Source organism: Pangasianodon hypophthalmus, chromosome 11 (genome assembly GCF_027358585.1).
Source record: "Pangasianodon hypophthalmus isolate fPanHyp1 chromosome 11, fPanHyp1.pri, whole genome shotgun sequence".
NCBI classification, from domain to species: domain Eukaryota; kingdom Metazoa; phylum Chordata; class Actinopteri; order Siluriformes; family Pangasiidae; genus Pangasianodon; species Pangasianodon hypophthalmus.
Window position 1 is genome coordinate 11,156,074 of NC_069720.1, and position 24,851 is coordinate 11,180,924.

Consider the following 24,851-nt stretch of genomic DNA (forward strand, 5'->3'; position numbering starts at 1 on the left):
GGGGCCTCCATGGATCGGACTTGATGGCCAGCACACCCCACAGATGTTCGATTGGATTGAGATCTGGGGAATTTGGAGGCCAAGTCAACACCTTGAACCCTTTGTCATGTTCCTCAAACCATTCCTGAACAATTTTTACAGTGTGGCAGGGCGCATTATCCTGCTGAAAGAGGTCACTTCCATTAGGGAATACCGTTGCCATGAAGGGGTGTACACGGTCTGCAGCAATGCTTAGGTAGGTGGTACGTGTCAAAATAGCATCCACATGAATGTCAAGACCCAAAGTTTCCCAGCAGAACATTCGACAGAGCATCACACTGCCTCCGCCAGCTTGCCTTCTTCCTATAGTGCATGCTGATGCCATCTCTTCCCCAGGTAGACGATGCACATGCACCCGGCCTTCCACATGATGTAACAGAAAATGTGATTTATCGGACCAGGCCACCTTCTTCCATTGCTCCATGGTCTAGTTCTGATGCTCACCTGTCCATTGTAGGTGCTTTTGGCAGTGGACCGAGGTCAGCATGGGCACTCTGACAGGTCTGTGGCTACACAGCAAGCTGCGATGCACTGTGTGTTCTGACACCTTTCTGTCACAGCCAGCTTTAACTTTTCAGTAATTAGTGCTACAATAGCTCTTCTGTGGGATCAGACCAGACGGACTAGCCTTCACTCCCCACACGCATCAGTGAGATTTGGGCGCCCATGACCCTGTCGCTAGTTCACCGGTTGTCCTTCCTTGGACCACTTTTGGTAGGTACTAACCACTGCATACCGGGAACACCCCACAAGACCTGCCATTTTAAAGATGCTCTGACCCAGTCATCTAGCCATCACAATTTGGCTGTTGTCAAAGTCTCTCTAATCCTTATACTTGCCCATTTTTCCTGTTTCCAACACATCAGCTTCAAGAACCGACTGGTCACTTGCTGCCTAATATATCTCAACCCTTGACAGGTGCTATTGTAACGAGATAATCAATATTATTCACTTCACCTGTCAGTGGTCATAATGTTATGGCTGATCGGTGTATATAGATATAGATATAGATATAGAGGTATAGATAGATGTCAAAAAAGAAAATTTGGTCAAGGACGATTATCACGTTGTAAATGTACACAAATTATCATTGGGTATATTTTGAAGTGTAAAAATGTTTGTGATGCACAAGAGCTTGAGCTTTATCTAAGACAATCCGGATGCAAATCTACACTGAGTTTCCAGTTTATAAGTGCGTAGATCAGTGTATCAGATATACTTCGTTTTGAGAATCAGCAGAAATATTATTTATATACAATACATATAGTAAGTAGCATTTATCTACATTATGGAGAATTATTAGTTTTTATAAAATGTTTTAAAATGTTGGTGTTTCCTTAGCTTTATCTCAACAGAGAGAGAGCACAAACAGCAACAGAGGTAATCATTTATTTACTGTTTATGTTAAATATATTCCCATATATGTTTAGCTTCATTTAAAATATGGTATTTAGAGGAATTAATATAATTTATCATGATTATTTTACAGAATTGCTAGTCGCCCCCCCCCCCACCCCCCATAAACACTCTGCCGCAGTACTGATACGGACCACCAGGTGGCCTCAGCGTACAGCGCCAACACTACTGTTATGCATTATAATTTTATAACACAAAGTCAAACTTACTCTTGCTTTGTGTTTTTTGAATTTATCCATTTTGTATATCAGCTTCGAGTAACTCCCTATTCCGCTCTGTATTACTGAGTGTAAAGAGCCAATGTGTGTGTGTGTGTGTGTGTGTGTGTGTGTATGTGTGTATGCAGAGCGCATGAAGCAGCTAGCTGAAGCAGAGAAGCAGGTTTCAGCATACATGAAGAAGTTCAGTAAGATCCAGGCTGATTATCACAACCTCATCAGCGTGACTGCTGAACTCGTGGACTCTCTTGAGGCTACCGTCAATGGGAAAATGGCAAGAAATATCCATTTTATTCTCATTTCTTTACATTTAGCTATTGTTTCTACACATTTATTTACTAACTTTTTATTAGTAATAGCTAGTATCCCAGGGTTGTTCAATAATGAAACTGAAGTGAATTCAATACAAAGGAATGTTGTTTTTGCAGATATAATGCATAGCATTAGTCAGAAATGCACTTAGCTAAGCTTTAAAACTGCCTAAATCCTAAAAACCCCAGGAAGCACTCTGAAAACTGTTAACCGCAGAAACCAACTCACAAGTGAAATAAATTCAGAGAAATTTTTAGTGGATTTTAATCTGACTTTTATTGCTATCATTTAAAAAATAACAAAAAAATACTCAATCCTTGGGATTTATACAGTACAACTGGTAAGCGCAGACATTCCATAATATTCTAACATCTTCTTTAATTGAAATAATAAAGATAATAATCATGTTTTATCTGCCCGTCTCTCTGCAAGAGAATGCTATGCATTTAGTTTCATTAAGGTCACACAAAACTTGTCATGGATTCCAATGAATATGCAAATTGGAAACGCCCTCAATTCTACACCCCTATTCCATAACCCTGGAAAACTGGTGTCACATTTCCTGTATTTCCATATTGAACCTGACTGTCTCCTGCATCTGATGATGCAATAACACACTCCTGTTACAGCAGCACTCACTCACTCACTCACTCACTCACAAATTATTAAACCAAGTTAAAGATTTATTATTAATTCATTTAAAATTAATTAATTTACTGGCTAAGTAAAAATTTACTGAATATAATTAATTATTTTCATCACACACATGCACACACATTCTCACAGCCTTTTTTTTTTGTTTTAAATAGATTTCTCCTGAGTATCTGCAGAGCGTGTGTGTGCGCCTCTTCAGTGGACACATGAGCCAGAGTGTCGCTCAGAGCATTGATTTTACACGACCTGGAACAGTGAGTTCACACATTCTTGCTAAGTGGGGGAAAAAAATCAATATTTAAAATGGAAATTTTACTCTTTAACTCCTTGATTAGCTTCATTTATCACAAAATATTTAAACATAAAATTAGTTTGCTAAATACTCCAGTATTCAGCATACTGTTACTTATGTATTTAATATAAGTAATAACTTTAATATTTAATGTTTAGATTACAGTTTCCTGTTTGTTGCACTTCTTAAGGTGGATATGAGCTCTATATGTATCAAATGGTCATAATTTTAATTACAATTAAAAAACTAAAATTCATTAAATTGGCTGGCATTTGTAGATGTAAAACAGAAATACAGACCTACCAACCTTTACACATTCTGAGTAGGAGCTTCCTAATTTAACATCGTAGTCCGCTGTTCCGAGTTCTCACTCGATAAAATACACCACAACATTCCCCCCACCCCCCGCAGGAGAAACTGGCATATGGACCAATCGACACAGGCATTTGGAATGTTGTGTAGGTCTTTTGCACTCACTGATACTAATTGCAGTGCTCCAGAAATGGCGAAGGATGTAGATCCAGGAACATGTAACATTTGAAAAGTTGACAGAGTGTTAATAAGTAATGAAAAATAAACAGTTACTCTGCCGTACAATGTAACATTTAAATTACACTAGGCACGTTCTGTTTGTTCGGCTTAGTGTTTCCTCACCCACTTCTTCGTGTGTGTGTGTGTGTGTGTGTGTGTGTATTTGTGTGTGTATGTGTGTGTGTGTGAAGGGATATTACTCTATGACTCCTTATGATGATGGATATGTAAGTTTCTGGTGTATCTTCATATCTTTTTCCTCTGTCCTCTCTCCCTCGTTCATCATGCTTGTCCTTCTGCTCCTGATCCTTTACATTCGTCCTCTTGTCCATTAGCATGTCTCTGGCTTTCCCTCCGTTTCTGTGACATGAATGCCTGTGTTCAGTGTAAGAATGCTTGTCTTTGTCCTGTGGAATCCCGGTGGGAACGAACATTTATTATTTACCATTTAACCTGTTCTAACTCTCCTCCTCCATCCTGCACTCCTGCACTAATGTTCCTTGTTCATGGCATTTCTTTAGTAAGAGCCTAGTGCTATATCACACACCACTTTTAGAATGTTGGTTGCAATTCTTTGCCTGAAGATTAAACCTAAGCTTTGCAAACAGTAATATTTAAAGTTAAAATTATTTTTAAAATTAAAACTAGACTTATAAAATGTCACTTTCAAACTTTTAGGGTAAAATGTCTATTCTTACCAGGAGGTTGCATTTATATCATACATGTTGAATTTAATTTTAAAATAAAGCGATAATGCTCTTTTGGACCTTAAACTGAGAATTACATGTATGCTGTATTTCTTTACAGTTTTCTTTTTAATTTCTTTGTCACAAATTATTATGTTTAAAATCAAAATTAAAAGTACCCTTTTAATTTTAAACCATCAGTTTTAGATTCTTTGATTAAATGTCCCTGCTTACCTAAAGATAAGCTCCATGTTAATACAAATGGACATATTTTCTGCTTAAAATTAGACTGATATACACTCAACAGTTGGTTTGTTTATTTGTTTATTTATTAATTTTAAATTAGGTTTCCTTGATTGTTGCATTTATTCATCATAATTATAATGTATTGTAATATACTAGTTATCTTTAAAGTAAGAATTAAAATTACAAAAATAGTTTACTAAAGTTAAATGGTTAAATAAAATTCTTAACCTCTGTAAACTTAAGGTATAAAATCAGTGCCAGTAACATTTTTTTTTAATCTGGCAGTAAAAGTGGAGACATGACGCAGATTTGTGAATGGTGTGTCACCGAGTCATTTCACTTTATTATGTTTGATCAGACGTCATGGTTCTCAGAATATCAAAAGTTCCCCTTAAGATCCAGGACACACACCTGATTATATATATACACACACGCACAGAGAGCGAGAGAGAGAGAGAGAGAACAAACACTCAAAAGAGGCGCGTTACGCTTGGGTTGGCACAGCTGAAAAGCTCCTGCTCACATCTAATATTTACCTGAAGTTTTAAAGATGCCACTCTTTATGTTTCTCGGTGAATTGAAGCATTAACGTCCCTCCAAGCACAAACAAACCACTAATGACCCTGACCTTTCACTCCAGTACGTATACCTCCCTCTCTATGGGCTTGAGTTTCATGGCTCGAGGGAATGTAACTCCCTGTGGTAAGGACAGAAGAAGAGAGAAAAAGAATAGGAAAGTGAGAGGAGAGGAAAGAAAAGTGTTATATAAAGGAAAGGAATTGTAAGGAAAGAAAAGAAGAAAGGGGAGGAAAGGAAGTGAATTGAAAGGAAAGGAAATAAAAGGGAAGGCAATGAATTGAAATTAAGGATTGAAGGAAAGGAGGGTTAGGGAATGGAAAGAGAAGAAAAGAAGGTAGAGGAGAGACAGACTAGGACAGGAAAGGGAGAGAAATGTGAAAGGAAAGAGGATAATCAGTGTATGCTGATTAACCCAAGGTCAGTGTTTGGACTCACTGCATGGACATGTTTGTTAAAACCGTGATTCTGCATGCAACCCTAACCATATAAACACACTCTACTGACCTGCTACACACATGCTACACACATGCTAATGTTACATATTAATATTACACTAATTACCCAACCTTCAGTCTGTCTGTCTGTGTGTCTGTCTGTCTGTCTTAGGCCTCGTCCATGTTACGAGCATCCATTGCAGCACAGTAAGTATGAACCTGCATCTGACTGCAAAAAAAAAATAACATCTTAGCAAGTAAAAATCTCTTAAATACAGTCACATCTACCTAGTATTTCCTATTGTAAGATTAAACCAAATATATATAATAAGAGTAAACCAAATATATGATTATCAAACCTACAGTGGATATAAAATGTCTACACACTCCTGTTACACGCACAGACCTGAATCACACAGTAGCTTCAACAAAGTATTTAGGCATGTGGTTTAGGCATGTGCACACTTTAGGGGTGTGCAACTAGGTTATTGTAACTTTTTTATTTTTCCTATTTTTCCCTAAAAATATTTTCTGATTGTTTTTCGATAATTTAATTTTTTTTTTTTTTTTTTTTTTTTTTTTTTTTTTTTTTTTTTTTTAGATGAGTAAAAGCATCTAAAAACAGGCTGAATAATCTTATATTTAATTTATAATAATTTCATAATAAGAAATAGTAGATACATTCACCCATATTCAAATTATTTTTACTTGCTAAGATTTTTTGTGTGCTGTAGTGTTGTTAATGAATTATTGCAATGTTTTTCAGTGCAGTCTGGGTTTCTGTCTGTTAGAACCGTAGTTGTGTGATTCCTCTGTTTCTGTGTTTATCATCAGAAGGAATAAAGACGTCCCACTGCTGCCCTCACTGGACTATGACAAGCTGAAGAGGGATCTGATCAGTGGATCGGACAGACTGAAAGCTCTGCTGCTGCAGGCCCTGCGCTGGGTATACACACACACACACATCTCAAATTCTGGCACTTATGTGTGTCTTTGTAAGGCTGTAAACTGTAGAGCTACTTCAGAAAGAAAACCTCATTTCTGTCATTTGTTCAGCATATGTGTAAGTCTCTGCACAGACAGTCATTTTGCTACTGATCTGCTGTGAACTGTAGATAGTGTAACAATGTTATATAATAGGCCATTTTAATATTATTTTCTGCACATTTGTGTGGACAGAAAGAAATGAGGCAGAGAGCCTTGAGTGGGACACCTGTGAGCTTTGTGTTGTAATGTGTAGGCGATGGTGTGCTTTTGGTTTCAGAGGTTGACACGCTCAGTACAGGGTGAGCAGAGAGACACAGTTCTACAGGCCTTCATCAGTAACGACCTGTTAAACTGCTACACCACTAAACAGGTAACAGAACAAACACCTCTTTACACTCAGTACATTCCAATTTACATTTACAATCCATTAATCAGCTTAACATTTCTGCACTCACTGATATCCCTCTGTCTCTCTGTTTATCAGAGCAGATGTATTTATGTATTTACACATATGTGTTTCTGATTAGTCAGAAGGTTTTGATTAATTTTCTGTTTCAGAACAGCAGTTCTGACATGAGTTCTGGCTGCCATTCAAATCACTGCTTTATAATAATGTGCTTGTTCTAATACGTCATACAGTATTTCTATAGTAACAGCTCATTCACAGGGACTTGAATGGCGGATGAGCCACATAAACAATTGACAAACAACTTTTTTTTTTTTTTTTGTCTTACCAACTTCAAAAGAGATAAAAAGGAGGCTGGTGAAAGAACAACATACCTGTTTTCACAATGTTTATAGCTGCTAAAACGCAAGGGAAAACAGAAACTAACTTTTTTTCATGGATGTTCCACATTTATAAATGTAACTATAAATGAATAAAATTCTAATCGTTTGCAAAGTGCAGTGGTATAAGGGGAATAAAACACTTGAGGACGTGTTGTTGTACAGTATTTTACTATAACTAACACAGTTTTTATTGCTTAATTAACTACAGAACACGTTTTAGAAGTGAATTAATGTACAGATTAATGGTGTATATAAATGATCTTTCATGTAACTATCATGAGGTCAGAGTTTATCAGGGTGACTGCAGATCATTTTTGCTCTGCTTTTTAGAAATCTGTCGTTCACCTCATCAGATCGAAGAATGAGACAGTGAGGCAGTACACAGCTCGCCTCCTTAACACCTTCGCCTCCCTGTCTGAGGGTGAGTACGAGTGATGAGGAGAAATATCAGTCAGTTGATTTGTTTAATTATGACTTTATTACTTTCTGGGCGATAAAGCAATAATTAAACAATTAAAGTAAACATATGTGTGGTTAAAGTAATGTTGGCATATGAGATTAGCGCAAAGATTCTAAACACATATGACCTCTAGGTTAATGTTCCAGATAACAGTTTTAAGTTTACTTTTTTTTTTTTTCCTGCACTCATCTGAATGTTACATTTATAAACCAACTCACTGCTCACAGTGCATTATGGGTAGTAAACACCAAGAATACATGCTGTATGAACACCAAATAACAGATTTGGACTTGCTTAAATGTATGTTTTTGGCATGATCAGGAAAACATGGGTCATGAGAACACTGTTGCTAGGCAACTGGAAAATATAGATGCTAGCATAAACTAGCTAATGACTTAGGTTAGTGATGTAACTAGCTAGCACTTAGCCATTATGTTTCAGCTAATGTTAATTTGAAGTCATACATACAGAGACAGTTTATAGGTCTTGTGGAATCTTCTTCTCAACATGCTGTCATTCCACACCTGTCTGAATGAAGCGTCTTGAATGACTTTTTTTTTTTTCCCTCCAGGTCGTGTGTATCTGTCTCAGTGTTCCTCTCTTCTAAAGCTGTTAGTTGAATGTTTGCAGTCAGAGAAGGACTCGGTGACCAGAGAGAAAGTGTTGGGGGCGCTGCAGAAACTCAGCCTCAGGTAACGCATCACCTGCATTCACATTTGCTCATCCAGTGTGATCTCCACATGAGACAGAATCCAAGTTCCATAGTGTCTCTCTACTTGTTTATACTCTAAAAAGTTCCCCATATCAATTATTGTTTAATCTGTTTATGTGGAGTGTCTGCCGTATAAGTCCCTGTGAATGAGCTGTTACTGTAGAACAGATAATGTATCAGAACAAGTGCGTTAATATAAACCTTTATCTGCGCTAGTGTCGGAGCTGCTGTTATAGAAAATTAATCCACCTTCTGAACAATCACAGTCTGACTATACTACATATTTTACATTTTCAGAACTTTCTCTTTTCTGTTGTGCTGCATTCTTGTCATGTTGACATATGACAACTGTCTAGAGCTGCTATAACTTATTTTGTGAACATTAAATGCAAATATAAATGGAAAAAAGTATTTATTGGTAACTGTTGTGGTATAAGAGGAATAAACACTTGGGGATGTGCTGTTATAGGAAAAGAATCAACTTCAGGATTGTAACAGAAACTCGGCTTCATCACACCACCCCCTTACTCAATATTTTACTGTCTCGCGCACACACGCACGCACACACACACACACACAGAGTATACTTACTTGTTATCTCAGTTATCTCTTACGGTTGGCCTGTTTCTGATGTGTGTGTGTTTGTGTTTGTGTGTGTGTGTGTGTGTGTGTGTGTGTTTGTGTTCGAGCAGACGGGTCCATCAGTCGGCTCTGATCAGATTGGGTCTGATATCATGTTTGGTTGATGAACTGCAGGACTCGGACTCTTTATCAGATTACACAGTGGAGTACGCTGTAACTCTGCTGATGACCCTCTGTCTGCGCACTCAGGGTAAACGCTCACACTCGCATTACACCACACTAATGTGTGTGTCACAGAGCTTCAACACTCCTGTTATGGTCACTACCATACAGATGGGTGACAGATTAAAGGAAAAAGCTAAATAAAGTGTGTTAGTGAGATGTTGAGCCAACACAAGCCTCGTGAACAGCTTTAGTGCTTTAATTTCACACGTATACTGAACTGTACCAGAGCGATGGAGAGCTGATCTTCATTAAGATCTTCCCTCATGTGGGGTTGGAGGTGAAGAGTGCGTCACTCAGTTTAGTTGAGATGTTGTGAGTGTAAAGGTCATCGCATATGATTTATTCATTTTCTTCCTCATCAAACTATTCAGTGAGCACTCATGCCATGTTGATGGAGATGGATTCATCCTGGAAGAGTTCATACCCATCAGAGTAGAAATATTTCATGATTGGACAAAAGTGATCAGCCAGAAGATCAAGTGAAGCTGAACCGCGCCAATACAAATAAATAAATTACCCCACAGCATAACAGAATCACCCGCTTTTCCTTTAATTTGTCACCTGTCTATATGTAAATAAAGATCATTCCGTTTTATTTTGTTACAGAAGGCAATAAAAAGAACTTAAAGACATTCGGATTATTTTCCAGGAAAGAGAAAATGCGCAGAAAAAGCCAAACAAGTCCTGAAGGTTCTGACTGACCTGTTGGGACACGAAAACCACGAGGTATGTTAACGAACATGGGCCTTGTTTGTCCTGTGTGCTTCATATCTGACAGCTTGCTCACACCCACATGAAAGTAAAAATTTCCTGTTCACATCAACTTTTTTTTTGCATACCAGTGTCCCGATACATACCTCTAGTCTCAACCAGCCACAGTGTGACCCTGCCTGACAAGCTTGTAAAAAACTGAATAGCCAATCTCTCATTTGTATCTTTGTTTGTAACTGTTAAGAATACATTAATACATCTGCTCATCCTGAATAATATGTTTGTATTCAGTTACACATATTTTCAGGAAGCTCTGCTTACCGCACACATGCGTTTTTCAATAACCAAGCATCTTTATGGCTGTCTCTGTGGTAACGGTGATCAAGAGTAGGCTGAATCCCAAATCACTCCTATACAGTATAATGGTTACTATACTATTCTATGTATTGCACTGTATATTTAAGCAATATAAAAGCAATGCATAAAACCAATATCAAGCTCTCAGTCATGTTGTTGTTCTGAATATCAGCACAGCTGTGATTACCTGTGGCACTCATGCCTACAACCAAATCACAGCCATGCTGATATTCAGTTCAACAGCACCTTTTCTCGTGTGGTATTGCTTTTATACAACAGAAATTAATATTGACTAACTGATATTTCAGACACATTATGGCCACACCTGGATAGATTGTTGCGTGTTGCCATGGTAATGCACAGACAGACTGACAGCCCGTAGTAAGTGTAGTAATGGTTTCAATGTAACAAACTATTACTGTCTGTAATATTAGTGTCAATATTGTCCAGTTAAATCCAGTAGTGTGTCTGTTTACACTGAGAAATGGAACTCTACTCTGTACATTTGTAAACTGTGAGAGAAAACAGTTCCTCCTGAGGGTGATTATCATATTTGTTCATTACAAGCTCCTCTCTGCCCTGTGACCCCATTTGAGTTGTTCCTTTTTTAATGTCTCAAATGTGACTGGGCTATGAATACACAAAATATGGCCAAAAGTTTGTGGACCTTTCCCAATTTGTTGCCACAAAGTTGGAAGTGCACAGTTGTCTAGAATATATTTGTATGCTGTAGCACTACAGTTTCTCTTCACTGAAACGAAGAGCTCAAGCCAAAACATGTTCCAGCGTTACAGTGCCCCTGTGCAAAAAAGTGGAAGAACTTGAGTGGCCTGCACAGAACCCTGACCTTAACTCCACTTAGAACACATAATGTAACAGGATTGCGCCCAAAGATGACAAAGCTGATGAAAGTTGTGTCAGTGTGAGAAATTTCTGATTGAAATCTCAGCATGTGAGCGCTGCTGTGACGCTTATCTAAGATCCACCAATAGGACGAAGGCAAACTCATGGAAGAGCTACAAATACGCTAGTGGAGATGGAGAAACGTAAAGGAAACATGGTAATGGACAGAAAAAACTCCCTTATTAGCTCCGGCTCACGGTGCAGAATGTTTGTGTTAATGCGAGCTCATTTTCTGCACAAGCTGATTTAGGCAGAACATAGTTTTATTTAATCGCAGGTATATCATCAGAGGATCTTCATAACATAATCTGACATGTTATCACAGTTTGTGACATAATTCTGCCCTCATACAGTGTCATGAGGAATAATCTTCAAACACCTCTGAAATCCTACAAATAAAACTTGAGGAAATCCTACAAATAAAGATTTGAAAACAGTATAGCATTTTTTTTTATTATTATTTCAATTTAAAAATCAGAAATGTGAAAATTGAACTAAGGAACAAGTGTAGAGCAATCTAATGTGAGCGATTCTCAGACCTTCTGTAAGGGATTTTCTTAATGAGTATGTCAGCAGTGGGTGTGTGTGTGTGTGTGAATGGTGTACACAGCCTGGGTGTTAACAAACAGTGAGAGGGTCTGAAGTTTACTGAAGCTCTTCAAAAATAATGAAGTTTGACTTTCCTCATTGTTGACTTTCTCACTCACTCCCTTTTTAAATACGGACACTTTTCAGGTTGAGTTGTTTCAGACGCAGTGTGACGTTCCTCTCAAATGACACAAGCGGAATTTGGACTCTCCTATTGTAAATAACTGAAAGAGTAAGAAAGTGTGCACTTAGAAATACAAAGGAAAAAAAATCTTTGTCAGAAAGTAATCATTTTTTTTATTTAATGAACTAACTAACACAACTGTTGAGGCTTGAAGCACTAAAATTTAGATGTGTGTGTGTGTGTGTGTGTGTGTATGTGTGTGTGTGTGTGTATGTGTGTGTGTGTATTTGTGCGTGCGCATTATACAGTCAGGTCCATAAATATTTGGACATTGCCAAGGTTATTGTTAGTTCATGTTGTTATTTAGAAATAGCAAAAACATTAGGTGTGGCTAAATCAACTGTTTGGTTCATTCTCAAAAAGAACATGGTGGAAAAGAACTGGTGAGCTCAGGAACACCAAAAGGCCTGGAAGACCACAGAACAAAAATTTTGGTAGATGACAGAAAACGTCTTTCCCTCGTGTAGAAAAAAAGGTTAGCCACATCATGAGCACCCTCCAAGATGTAGGCATATCTGTGTCAAAGTCAACAATCAAGAGAAGACTTCACCACAGTAAATACTTAAAGACAAAATGTTTAACACAAGATGTAAACAATTGGTAAGCCTCATAATCCTTATATATAGCCTTTATAGTTCTGAAGCCACATCCTGTGGACAGATGAGACAAATATCAATTTGTACCAGAATGAAGGGAAGAGAGGATTATGGAGAAGGGAAGGAAGTGCTCATGATCTAAAGCATACCAACTCATCTAATGGCGTAGGCATGTATGGCAGCCAGTGAAACTGGTTCACTTGTATTGATTGATAATGTGACTGCTGATAAAAGCCGCAGGATGAATTGTGAAGTATATAGGGCTACATTATCTGCTCAGATTCAGCCAAGTGCTTCAAAACTTGGACAGAGCTTCACATTGCAGATGAACAATGACCCGACAGGCAAAGAAGTGGAATGTTTTCCAATGTCATCACTTTGAGCTTGTGTGTGTGTGTGTGTGTGTGTGTGTGTGTGTGTACAGATCCGTTACTATGTAAATGGAGCTCTGTACAGCATCCTGAGTGTCCCGACATTACGACAAGAGGCCAAAGAAATGGTGAGTGTTTAACATTAAAATTGCACACACCCACACACACACACACACAGCTAGAGTCCTAGAACTATTCATCAGAAATTCGTCAAGGATGCAGAACAAATGCTGCATTTGACTTACCTCAGAAGTAGGATGTTGGAACTTGGAATTACATAATTGTTGACATCCCTGTGTTTGAGTTACAAAGTAGGGGAAAAACACAGATGTTCACACTCCATGTTCATCTTTTGTAGCAACAATGTAGCCAGCTAACTGTGATGAGTATTTTACTCCTCAAACAGCAATAGTCAGTGTTATAGATTTAGGAAGCAAATATGTCTGGATGTTGATTGATCTAAAGCAAAAAGCTGTTTGTATACGTAGCATAACTCATTTAAAAGTGAAGAGGTGCTGCTGTGTTTACTGCTGACGCTGTGAGCGGCCTTGTTGATTTAATGCCACGTGTTGAACTTAAAGTTGACGAGACCATCCCAAGCTCCCGTGTAGGTAATTTCTAATTTGAAGGGGCATCTTTGCTTTTCCTAGTCAAAGGTCAGAAATTACCAGCTATGAGTTTTAGTCAAACACAGTTATATTTTTTGTGTTTTTCTAAAACAGTGGCCTTTAATTCTGGTAATATTAGTAGATGACTAAAGGTGTTTTATATATATATATATATATATCTGTTATACCAGTGGATAACGTTTGTATTTTCTGTGTTCCCGAATGTTGAGCAAATATGAAATGTTAGGTGACTTTACAGCGCTCACAAAATCTTCTTCCCGCTGACTGTTTAATAATCACATTTTGATGAAGTTTGTTTAGACAGAAATAATTTAATAACACAAAGCACAAAAAACATGATCTGAACACACTCCCCGGACTCTCACAATCTTGGTTGTTATGGTAACGTTGATTCTATACTTCACTCCACGTTGCTAATTTTCTGACCACTAATTTGTTGTTAAGACCATTAGGAATCTGCAGTCAGAATTAATACATGCAGATTGTTGAAATTCTTTGCATGTAAAGCACAGCCAGTGAGAGAGAATATGAATATCTTCATACCTGAATATGAAACTGCAGGAAATCATGTGTTCTAGAAAGTTCCAGTAATTACAGTGTAATTTCTGAATTTAAATTACAGATCCTACAGTGCTGTAGGTTGGAATTGAGTGCGTTACTAATTCAGCACTAAAATACACCCATGTGTCATCGTGTTTAAGAGAACTTTCCACATGAAAGGTTCACTTCTGTGTTCCTCACCACTTCAAAATGTTCTCAGTTCGTGAGTGACGCAGCGTTGATGTCCCTCAGTATGATACATCCCCTAAAAGTTCAATTAGTGGTCAGTGCTCAGTGTAATTACAGTGTAATTTTAGTCATGTGGAGTTTTTATTAGTACTTTAACATCACATCTGAGGAAAATGTTGATACAGGGTTCATGTGCAGGTCTGGAAAGTCCCAAAATGTATAACGTTTCAATTTAGCAAGCACTTGAATATAAAAGGTGAAAATATCTTGAATATAGTCAGATTTATCTAGTATTTCCTATTATAAGATTACAGTAAGCCAAATAAATGTTTTTACTAATTTCAAGCTTTCTGAAGCTTTCAAGATGTTTTCTAATGTTAAGCATTTATTTCTAGAATAAGAACATGTAAAGCCTGAAATATATAAGAATATATGAATATTCATGTTCAAGATATTTTCAGTTTTGTTTTTCTTTATTTGCAGTGTATCCTGTAGAGGAAATACAGGCTGTTATTTCATCTCTAGATGCTTCCTTGTTCTCTGCAATAATCATCAGTTAATTGCTGAATGTTGTTCAATCCAATGCTGATTTTTATCTTACTTTCTGTGGATAACTTGTGATGTTTTACAGTATAGCAGTTACTTATTTAAACATTAAACTTTTACTTATTTGAACGTTATTAAATGCAGTCAAATCTTTAAGACATTTCTTCTTTAAAGAGTGTGTGAACGAAGGTGTGAAGCAGGTTTACTGCATGTGTTTCAGAGTTTAGAGGAAATCCTGCGCTGTTACATGAAGGAGGAAAATCCTGAACTGAACAGACAGATGGAGTTCATCATCAAACAGCTCAACTCAGGTACAAGCAGCTCTTTAGAGCGATATGACTGTAGGGTTTATTTAAAAATCCAGAACATGTAGCTCATTCGCCTGTGTCAGGGAGATGATGATAAGATGACGATAGTCTTATTTGAATTACCCTTGTAGCTCCAGTACAGAAATTAAGAAAAAAAAATTTAAAACATGTTTTACTGAGTGACTAGGTTTGAAGGTAAGAAGAACATCATGTACATTTCATTTTAAGCTGAATGTGTTCATACAGTACTGAAACTGAAACAAAACTGTTGTCAAGTTCTGATTTTATTTACTTTGCTGTTATTTATTATGTCAATGAATTTGATATGTATATATGTTCCATTTAATTCTTCTGAAAGCATCTTTGCTTCGCAGATTTTCTTGCCCAAGGTTTTTGCACAGTACTGTACGAACATTCATCACATTTGCATCATAATGATTAAGTGATAAAGTGAAGGAGTCATGCCCCCTGTTACTGAGCATTTACTTTCATCTGGAATCTTAAATTAGTTCACGTTACGCTACTAAATTCAGTTATTTAAAACATACACACAGACACACACACATGATTTTCACCTCTCTGCTTGCTTTGATCAGAGGATACACCCAAAGATGAGTTGGAGTCAGGGGATGAAGAGGAGGATGAAGAAGATGAGGTGAGTGTTAAATGGTCCTCAGATATCTAAGCACAATAACAAAATGAAAGTTTATAGTAGGAATGCACTGATACTGTGTGTGTGTGTGTGTGTGTGTGTGTATATATATATATATTATCATGGATGGAGTAGGGTTGCAGGGGAGAAGAGTGTGTTTTGTTTCATATTTCTCTGATTTTCAAGAACAGCACACTGGAACAGAAGAGCAGTTATTTTCACTCACCTTGCATCGTTTGTAGACAATTTTTCTCACCTAGAGATGTACCCAATATACTGAGGTTTACGTTTAAGATGTTTTATCAGGTTACTTGTATTGTAGGAAGATGATGGAATTTCTCCTCTTGATGTTTTCAAAGTTTTCTTTGCTTTGTTCATTAACCACAAAATACGTAACTCCAAGTCATTTCTTGTCTTTAGTGCAACAGCATACACTAACCTTACCACACTTTTTTGTCAGTAAATGAGCATGGCCTCGGACCATACTGTACAAAACACACCCTAGTCATCTTTCTTCTTCTGTTTCCTCCTTGATTAAGTGCCCTTGGCCAAAGTAAGGTCCATTACACAGTGATTCACAGTAGACTTCAGGAACACAACTTAACCTGAATGCATTGCTCTAATCGGACACATCTGAAATACACTATATGCCCAAAGTTTGTGGACACCTGACCATCAAACCCACATATGTTTTTCTAACATTGCATTAAAGATTTAGTCTCCCTTTGCTGTTATGATAACCTCAGCTCTGCTGGGAAGCCTTTCCACTAGATTTTGGAGCATGGCTGTGAGGATTTGCTCATTCAGCCACAAGTCGGTTTGAGGTCAGGGCTCTGTGCAGGGCACTCAAGTTCTTCCACTCCAGCCTTGGCAAACCATGGCTTCATGGAGCTTGCTTTGTACACAGGGGCACTGTCATGCTGGAGCAGGTTTGGGCCTCTTAGTTCCACTGTAGGGGCATTGTAATACTACAGCATACAAAGACATCCTGTGCTTCCAACTTTGTGGCACCAGTTTGGGGATGGCCCACATATGGGTGTAATGGTCAGATGTCCTCAAACATTTTTCCATATAGTGTTCTTCATACTGTGATTGTGTTCAGATTGAGTTTACCCCTCTGGGTTTATACCATGCTAAACTGGAAGCCATAGGCTTTCCTTACCTTAGGCTTTCATTCAGTAGCCACATTAGCCTTATAACTTTCACTACAATTAGTTGGTATTGCATTGAAATGTAGATGGAGTGATGTAGCTGGTATGTTTAACGTGCGTGTGTGCGCGTGTGTGCGCGTGTGTGCGTTTCTAACAGGAGGATGTGATGGAGCCAGATCTGGATAAAGAGGAAGATCTCCAGCCTCAGCCTAAAGAGCTCTCTGGAGAACACTTACTGACTACAGAGTATCTGGGAGTACGTCCTCATCATCCAGTCCACTTCACACAGCACACTGTAACACCTGAAGATATTTTAACCCAATAAACCTGTCCCATAAATTAATAATTACTCTGGCAATTAGCCAAATTGATTCCACAGAATTATCAGCTTTGATTAGTCAGAAGGTGTCACTTCAGAGACTGAGAATGTGTGTGTAAATTAATATGACGGAAGAGCATACTTTTGGGAATAGGGAATACTTTTGTGGAGGTTTCATTCATTTAAAGTTCTTGAGAACTCTCTCAGTATCTCCAATATGAATGTTTCAAATTAATGAAATTGCAATTTGTTATTACTGCAGTAAAGCAGATTTTATTTTCGATATTCACTACTCATTTTAATATTGGGCCTCATTTATCAAGCTGGATGCGAATAAATCTATTCATAAATCCTTCGTAGGAGTATTTGCACAAGAAATTTGGTCATTGTAATCGGAAAAATGTTATGAATAACGTTAAGAATAACTAACGTAAACCTCAGTTGATCAGCTATAAATCATATAAATTGCGATGTTACTGCACTTTTATATATGGATAATGCTTTCAAGTTTAAATACCTTGTGTAGTTCAGTTACACACACAGATGTAATGAATATATTGTGAAATCCAGGCGATTCATATTAATGGCATTAACTAAAGAAATATCAAACAGACACACACTCATAGTTACACTTCTATTTTACATTCATATAGTATTAAAAGTTCATAATGTATTATAAGCAGTTTTTCCACGTCTAACAGCCTTTAACTTAAAATGAAGTTTCAGTTTTACTCTTTGTTGGCATTGTTGGCAGGCGTGTGTGTCTGTGTGTGTCTGTGTCTGAGAGTGTGTTTTGTGTATTTTACTGTAGATTATGACCAACATGGCGAAGGTGAAGAGATGGAGTGCACAAGCCTCTCAAAGCACAGATGAGCCTCTCAGGAGACCCATTAAACTGAACTCACACAGAAACTCCGTGTAAGACCTGATCATACTCTCACACACACATACACACTGTCTCTGTCCCTCTATTTATCTCTCTCTCTGCCTGTCTCTCTCCGCCTGTTTCCGTCTGTCTCTTGCTCTCTGTCTCTCTCTCTTTCTGTCTGTCTCTCTGCCTCTCTTCACTCCACTCTCACTCATCAACACTGGAAAAATACAAGACAAATAATTTAATCACTATAAATAATTTAGCAAAGTATATTTCATAATGGTTTGCGGTTCGTTGTTATATATTTTCTAATACAATTTTATTCTTATTTATTTATTTATTTATTTTTATACATATCAAATGTGGGTGTGGGTGTGTTTGTTTTCAGTGCTGCCCCTGACAGACTCGACTCCTCCTACAACTCTCGCCCAAGTACCAGTGACTCCATTCGCCGTACACTGGGTATACACACACACACACACACACACACACACACATACACACACAAGCACAGCACTGCTAATGACAGACAGTTGTATATTGTGTATGTCTGGATGCACAGTGGCGTCACTCTGTTCACAGTAGTGTATTATCTTAAACATGCGGTGTGTGTGTGTATGTATGTAAGTCTGTGTGTGTTGGGCATGGCTCAGTGCAGCTCTGCGTTTAAAGCGTGTTTGTAAAGTATTATAAATTTAATCTTCAGCTTGTTTTGCGCTCCTCTATATTTCCAACAGTTATTAAGTAAACGATGACGCATCATGCTTTTTATCCTTTTCTGATTTACATTTACATTTAATGTTATGCTTCATTGGTGAAGCAAGTTAGTTAGAGTAGCCTCTCATTTTTCTTTCTGATTAAGTTACAAAGAAAAAAAAAACACAGCTTGTCATGAACTGAGAAACCACAAAGTGTAAACTCCTCTGTCCTGAAGATGTCTGAAAACCTAGTTACAGCTTTACTTCTGATTGTTACAAAGTGCTGACGCTTGAGACACATTCATAAATGTTAAATAAACACATTTCTCCTTAAAGAAAACCTTTTTCCTTACTAGTGCATTAATATAAACCTACCATTCATGCTACACGCGGAATTACTGCCAGAGCCATGCAGGTATATAAAATTAATCAACACCTTCTGACTAATCAGAATCCAGAATTCAATAGTGATCTGATATAAAACATAACTACAGCCATGTGACTGGCAGATTACAACACACACACGGTATAGAAAAGTATAGACTATAGATTAATGAACTTATGGACAGAACGAAAGTTTCAGTTCTGAAGTGTAAGTGTGTGTGTGTGTGTGTGTGTGTGTGTCAGATGAAGTCAGTTTTTTTTTTTCATGAGGTAGATTAATTTCCTCCTGCTGTCAGTTTCCTGTCCAGATGGGCTTTGTGATGTGATCACTGTGATGTGCTCTCGTGTCTGTGAGTGTCCTGAACTGAACTGATTCACCAACTTATACTGCAAATATAATAAAATATAAATAATGAAATCACTCTTAACAGAAAAATGCAATCATGTTTTTTTATACACTCTTTGGCCAAAAGTATGTACACACCCATATGTGGGCTAAACTGCTGCCACAAAGTTAGAAGCACACAATTGTACAGGATGTCTTTGTATCTCTGTATGCTGTAGCATTACGATTTCTCATGTTCTAGTTTTTTCTCCGATATCCTATCAACCATCTTTTTGCTGGTATCAGCCTTATGCTAATCCTGGGTACTGGATCAGTGCCATCTGTAACAATTACTCAAGTATTTTCCATTCCTGGTGATCAATTGTTCTTCACAGTTGTTATGAGGATCAGCATAGGTCTGAAATTTTGCCCTACTTGCTATTCACTTCATAGTGCATTGTGGGTTGTCCAATCACGTAATTTGGATACTAACCTACACCTCTTCTTCTTCTTCTTCTTCAGCTTCTAAACTTGTTGCTTTGCTGTTTTTTTGTGTGCTGAGTAAAGACTTCACACTTCTTCATGAAAGCAGCTTCCTACTCTTATTGTATGTGTGTATACTCGTACTGTATATGAGGTCAAACCCTCTCAGCAGTGGTATGAGAATTATCTGTGTAAATGTGTGAGCGTGCATGTGTGTTAAGGTTTGTGCTAGACATATTCTGAAAATTAGTTTTACAACACAGTGATATTCATTACCATTATTGTTTTTTAGATTTGTCCTGGACTTTGTGCTTGTGTTTTTGCCACATTTTAAATTTCAAATTTTTGCACTTTTTGTTAAACACTGTGATGGTACTTTTAAAATAAAGTTTCATGAAAATGACATTTTTCATTTAATTATGATTTTTTTTTTTCTTTTTCCCAGATTCTGTCTGGCGCTCTTCTCAGGAATCAGTAGGATCGGAGGTGAACACCCACTCACACAGGTGACACATACACTTTAATGCTTTTATTGAGATCTCAGTTTTATGAAAACGATAATGATAAAGATCATTAGAGACAATGTTTTTGTAAGGATTTTTCTTCTTCTTCCTCCTCTCCTCCTCCTCCTCCTCATCCTCCTCCTTCACTGAAATAAATAGCTCAGACCAAACTATAACCAACAGGTAGTACTCTGTGCTCCTAGCCAGGCAAGTAAGATGGGCCCAACAGGCGTAATGGTGGTGCTGTAGCGCAAGCATTTATGTTATCTTCACAAATATGTGGTCAAACTACTCAAAAGAGTGTGACCCTCAATAATTATCAAAAACATGCTGAGATTTTTAAACCTTAAAACTAAAAGATTTAAGGTGCCTTTTAGAGTAAAGCTTTGAAGTTACACTGATGGTACAGGTTATTACCCTTTTTTTCTGAGAATGTACGTAGGATATAGTAAAATTGATTCACATACTATACCTAGTGTCATACGTGCATAGTGTAACAAAACATTTGAGTCCCAGCCACAGATGCCCAGCTCCTTGTTTTTTGTTTTAATTATTGGCAACCTTGTGTTTGGGTCTGTGCTGCCATGACAACAAACTCACTTCATGCTCAGTTCCACTCACTGAGAGAGAAACTCTGCGTACACACTTACACACTTTAACATCAAACGAGACACCAAGATTCATTTCTTGATCTTTGTTAGAATTTTGAATATTATTTTATCAATTTCTCAAGACATCGCCCAATAACCTCATTCGAAAACTTCCTGTTATCATCAGTTTTATGATGGGAAACACATACACACTCAGCTGATATATGGAGAGTTCTGATTTGTGTTTAAGACATCTTAACACAACACTGCTGTAGCTGATGTTTTTACTTTATACCTGCAAATATAACATAATCAGTTTGTGATATTCAGCTGTGTACACTTATTCAGCTATGTATTCAGGCATTTTACACACACACAAACACGCATGCACTCACGCACACAGTGTACAGGAGTTTGACTCAGCACTTTATCCGGTGTGTCTGTGACTTGCCTTTCAAAAAGCCTTGAGAACAAAGAGCCTCTTGATCTTGACTCGGCCCGCTCGCTCTGTCTCCATGTCTTTAACCCCTGAGCTGTAGACAGACAGACTGAGAGGTTCAAAATAAATGCTACAGTCTGAGGATTTAGGACACAACACGACTAAGTAGTGCACTATACGTTAGGGCTATTGAGGGGTTATTGACACAGTCACATCTCACATACGTCCAAATGAACTGTTATGTAATATAATGGATTACTAGAATATTACTAGACTGTTTGTGTTCCGTGTTTGTGTGTGTACGTGAGTGTGTAAGCCCAGCTACAAAACTCCGCTGGTCACTTTTTAATAAAAATAATGCATGACCACGGCTTATTAATGTGAAAGAATGAGATAATGAAGTGCGGCCATGTTTTAATAAATCGTAATCATTTTGTTGTGCCTCAAACCGGTGTGTATATACAGGGGTTTACGGTAACCACCAGGTACTTTGGAGGAAAAAGCTTCCACTGGTCTGTTTAAGTTAAAATGTAGACACTAGAAAAGTTTACATCCACACTTTATTAATTTTTGTACATCATATCTTGTTCCTAGAATAGAATGCTTGTTCTCTATCGATTTCTTTGTATAAATAATGTATAATATACAAAATAATGAACATCTCAATTCTGTAATTACAATAACTAGACAAAACAACACTCTGTTGTTCTTTAATATGTAGAAATTTTACTGAAACTTTGTTTTTATCCACCTTAAAAATGAAGACATATCTTTAACAAAGATTTGCATAATTTCCATAATTGTCACAGTGAACTGCCATTATATTAACGAACAATAGCGTAGAGATCTTACCATTAATAAATTACCAATTTTATCTAATTATAGTAAAAAATCTAACTGAGATCATCATTATTTTATATATTATACAGGGTGTTCCATGTGTCCCTGGAGGTCTAGTGGGTAGGCCGTGGTGTTCTCACCACTGTGGCCCGGGTTTGATTCCCAGCCAGGGAACCAACCTCAGCCACTGGGCATGCACACGACAGTGCAGTCCCAGTGCCGGTCCCAAGCCTGGATAAAACTGGGTAGGGTTGCATCAGGAAGGTCATCCAGCATAAAAACTGTGCCAAATCAAACATGCTCACCATTGATCCGCTCTGGTGACGCCTAACGGGAGCAGCCGAGATAAGAACGACATACAGGATGTTCCATAAGCCCAGGATTATAGGAGTAATATATAAAAGTATATTTTTATATTTTTACAGACCATGATGTATCTGAGCAAGGAACAACAAATCCAAATAATTCTACTCATAGGAAATCAAGTCAAAGAGAATACACTAAGCAAGTTCTGTAAATAAATGGCTTTAGTTTTGCCATTTTTTTTTCTCCTATGATGCTGGACTAATGGGGCACCCTTTTTACATAAAAATAATTTTTTAATTGAAACAAATTTATGCAAAACAGACATTCTATTCTAGGAAAATAGATATTAATTAAGTTAATTTAATAATTAATCAATAATATTGTATATGTGTAAATTTTTCTAGTGTCTACATCTTAACCAGTTGCCTGTTGGTAACCGTAAAACGCTGTATATATACACACTCCAGTTTGATCTTGAGTGTTTTTATTTATTTCTATTAAGTAGTGACATCATCAGCAGAGCTCTGTAGCCAGCTACCTTTTAATCGTCTGCATTTGTATTATCAGAGTGAAGTGACTTAACTGATCCATGTTTAACGCTATATGTAGAAAACTATTTTAACAGCGTACAAATGCATTAAATGTGAAATAGTATATGTTGTATAGACTCCAATAAGAGTCCAGTAAGAATCTTTGTTTTTGTTTAATTATAGAATAATACATAGTATAAAAACATATGAAAATAAAGTAATTACAAATTATATATTTATTTTCATACATCAAGTGACACACAAGTTATTTAGGAAACTTAGATTTACATTAGATATACAGTGAGGTCAATAAGTATTTGATCACCCTGTGATTTTGCAAGTTCTCCTACTTAGAAATCATGGAGGGGTCTAGAATTTTCAGCATAGGTGCATTTCCACTGTGAGAGACAGAATCTAAAAATAAAAATCTGGAAATCACATTGTATGATTTTTTAACAATTTATTTGTGAATTACTGTGTCAAATAAGTATTTGATCACTTGCTTATCAGCCAGATTTCTGACCCTCAAAGACCTGTTATTTTGCTTTTAAATAGTCCAGCTACACTCTGCTCATGATTCTAAATTAGTAGCACCTGTTTGAGGTCGTTAGCTGTCATAAAGACACCTGTGCACCCCACAATCAGCCAAAGTCTAAGTAGCAACATGGGCAAAACCAAAGAGCTGTCAAAAGACACAAGAGACAAAATTGTAGACCTTCACAAAGCTGGAAAGGGCTACGGGGCAATTGCCAAGCAGCTTGGTGAAAAAAGAACAACTGTTGGAGCAATTGTCAGAAATAGGGAAGAGGCTAATGATGACTGTCAATGTCCCTCGGACTGGGGCCCCACGGAAGATCTCTCCTCGTGGGGTATCAATGATGCTAAGAATGGTGAAGAATCAGCCCAGAACTACACGGGAGGATCTGGTCAATGCCGTGAAGAGAGCTGGGACCATCGTTTCCAAGGCTACTATCAGTAATACACTAAGACGTCATGGTTTAAAATCTTGCATCGCACAGAAGGTTCCCCTGCTTAAGTCAGCCCATGTCCAGGCCCGTCTGAAGTTTGCCAGGGACCACCTGGATGATCCAGAGGAGTCATGGGAGAAAGTCCTGTGGTCAGATGAGACCAAAGTAGAACTTTTTGGTCTTAACTCCATTCGCCGTGTTTGGAGGAAGAAGAATGATGAGTATCATCCCAATAATACCATAACTACAGTGAAGCATGGGGCTGGAAGCATCATGCTCTGGGGGTGTTTTTCTGCACAGGGGACAGGACGACTGCACTGTATTAAGGAGAGGATGAACGGGGCCATGTATTGTGACATATTGGGCAAAAACCGCCTTCCCTCAGTCAGAGCATTAAAGATGGGTCGTGGCTGGGTCTTCCAACATGACAATGACCCAAAGCACACAGCCAGTAAAACCAAGGAGTGGCTCCGTAAGAAGCATATCAAGGTTCTGGAGTGGCCTAGCCAGTCTCCAGACCTAAATCCAATAGAAAATCTTTGGAGGGAGCTGAAACTCCGTGTTGCTCAGCGACAGCCCCGAAACCCCTAAATGAGGCCAAAATCCCTCCTGCAGTGTGTGCAAACCTGGTGAAGAACTACAGGAACCGTTTGACCTCTGTAATTGTTAACAAAGGCTTCTGTACCAAATATTAAATTTTTTTGACTC

General features: G+C 37.7%; 1 protein-coding gene across 3 annotated transcripts in view; it reads left to right on the top strand.

The window, feature by feature from the left end:
* Window positions 1-24,851, top strand: part of LOC113536667 (lisH domain-containing protein ARMC9) — a 51,037-nt gene that overhangs the window by 9,378 nt on the left and 16,808 nt on the right. For 2 of the 3 annotated variants that reach the window (XM_034308868.2, XM_026930764.3), the window contains exons 7-24: window positions 1,395-1,419; window positions 1,802-1,947; window positions 2,795-2,893; window positions 3,654-3,689; window positions 5,580-5,614; window positions 6,242-6,353; window positions 6,672-6,764; window positions 7,514-7,604; window positions 8,215-8,335; window positions 9,048-9,187; window positions 9,812-9,888; window positions 12,926-13,000; window positions 14,997-15,087; window positions 15,681-15,739; window positions 17,045-17,143; window positions 18,018-18,124; window positions 18,466-18,539; window positions 20,413-20,473. In XM_034308868.2, coding sequence (XP_034164759.1) covers window positions 1,395-1,419; window positions 1,802-1,947; window positions 2,795-2,893; window positions 3,654-3,689; window positions 5,580-5,614; window positions 6,242-6,353; window positions 6,672-6,764; window positions 7,514-7,604; window positions 8,215-8,335; window positions 9,048-9,187; window positions 9,812-9,888; window positions 12,926-13,000; window positions 14,997-15,087; window positions 15,681-15,739; window positions 17,045-17,143; window positions 18,018-18,124; window positions 18,466-18,539; window positions 20,413-20,473 — 1,541 coding nt within the window. The remainder of the gene's footprint in view (window positions 1-1,394; window positions 1,420-1,801; window positions 1,948-2,794; window positions 2,894-3,653; window positions 3,690-5,579; window positions 5,615-6,241; window positions 6,354-6,671; window positions 6,765-7,513; window positions 7,605-8,214; window positions 8,336-9,047; window positions 9,188-9,811; window positions 9,889-12,925; window positions 13,001-14,996; window positions 15,088-15,680; window positions 15,740-17,044; window positions 17,144-18,017; window positions 18,125-18,465; window positions 18,540-20,412; window positions 20,474-24,851) is intronic. The other variant, XM_026930765.3, reaches the window with a different exon arrangement.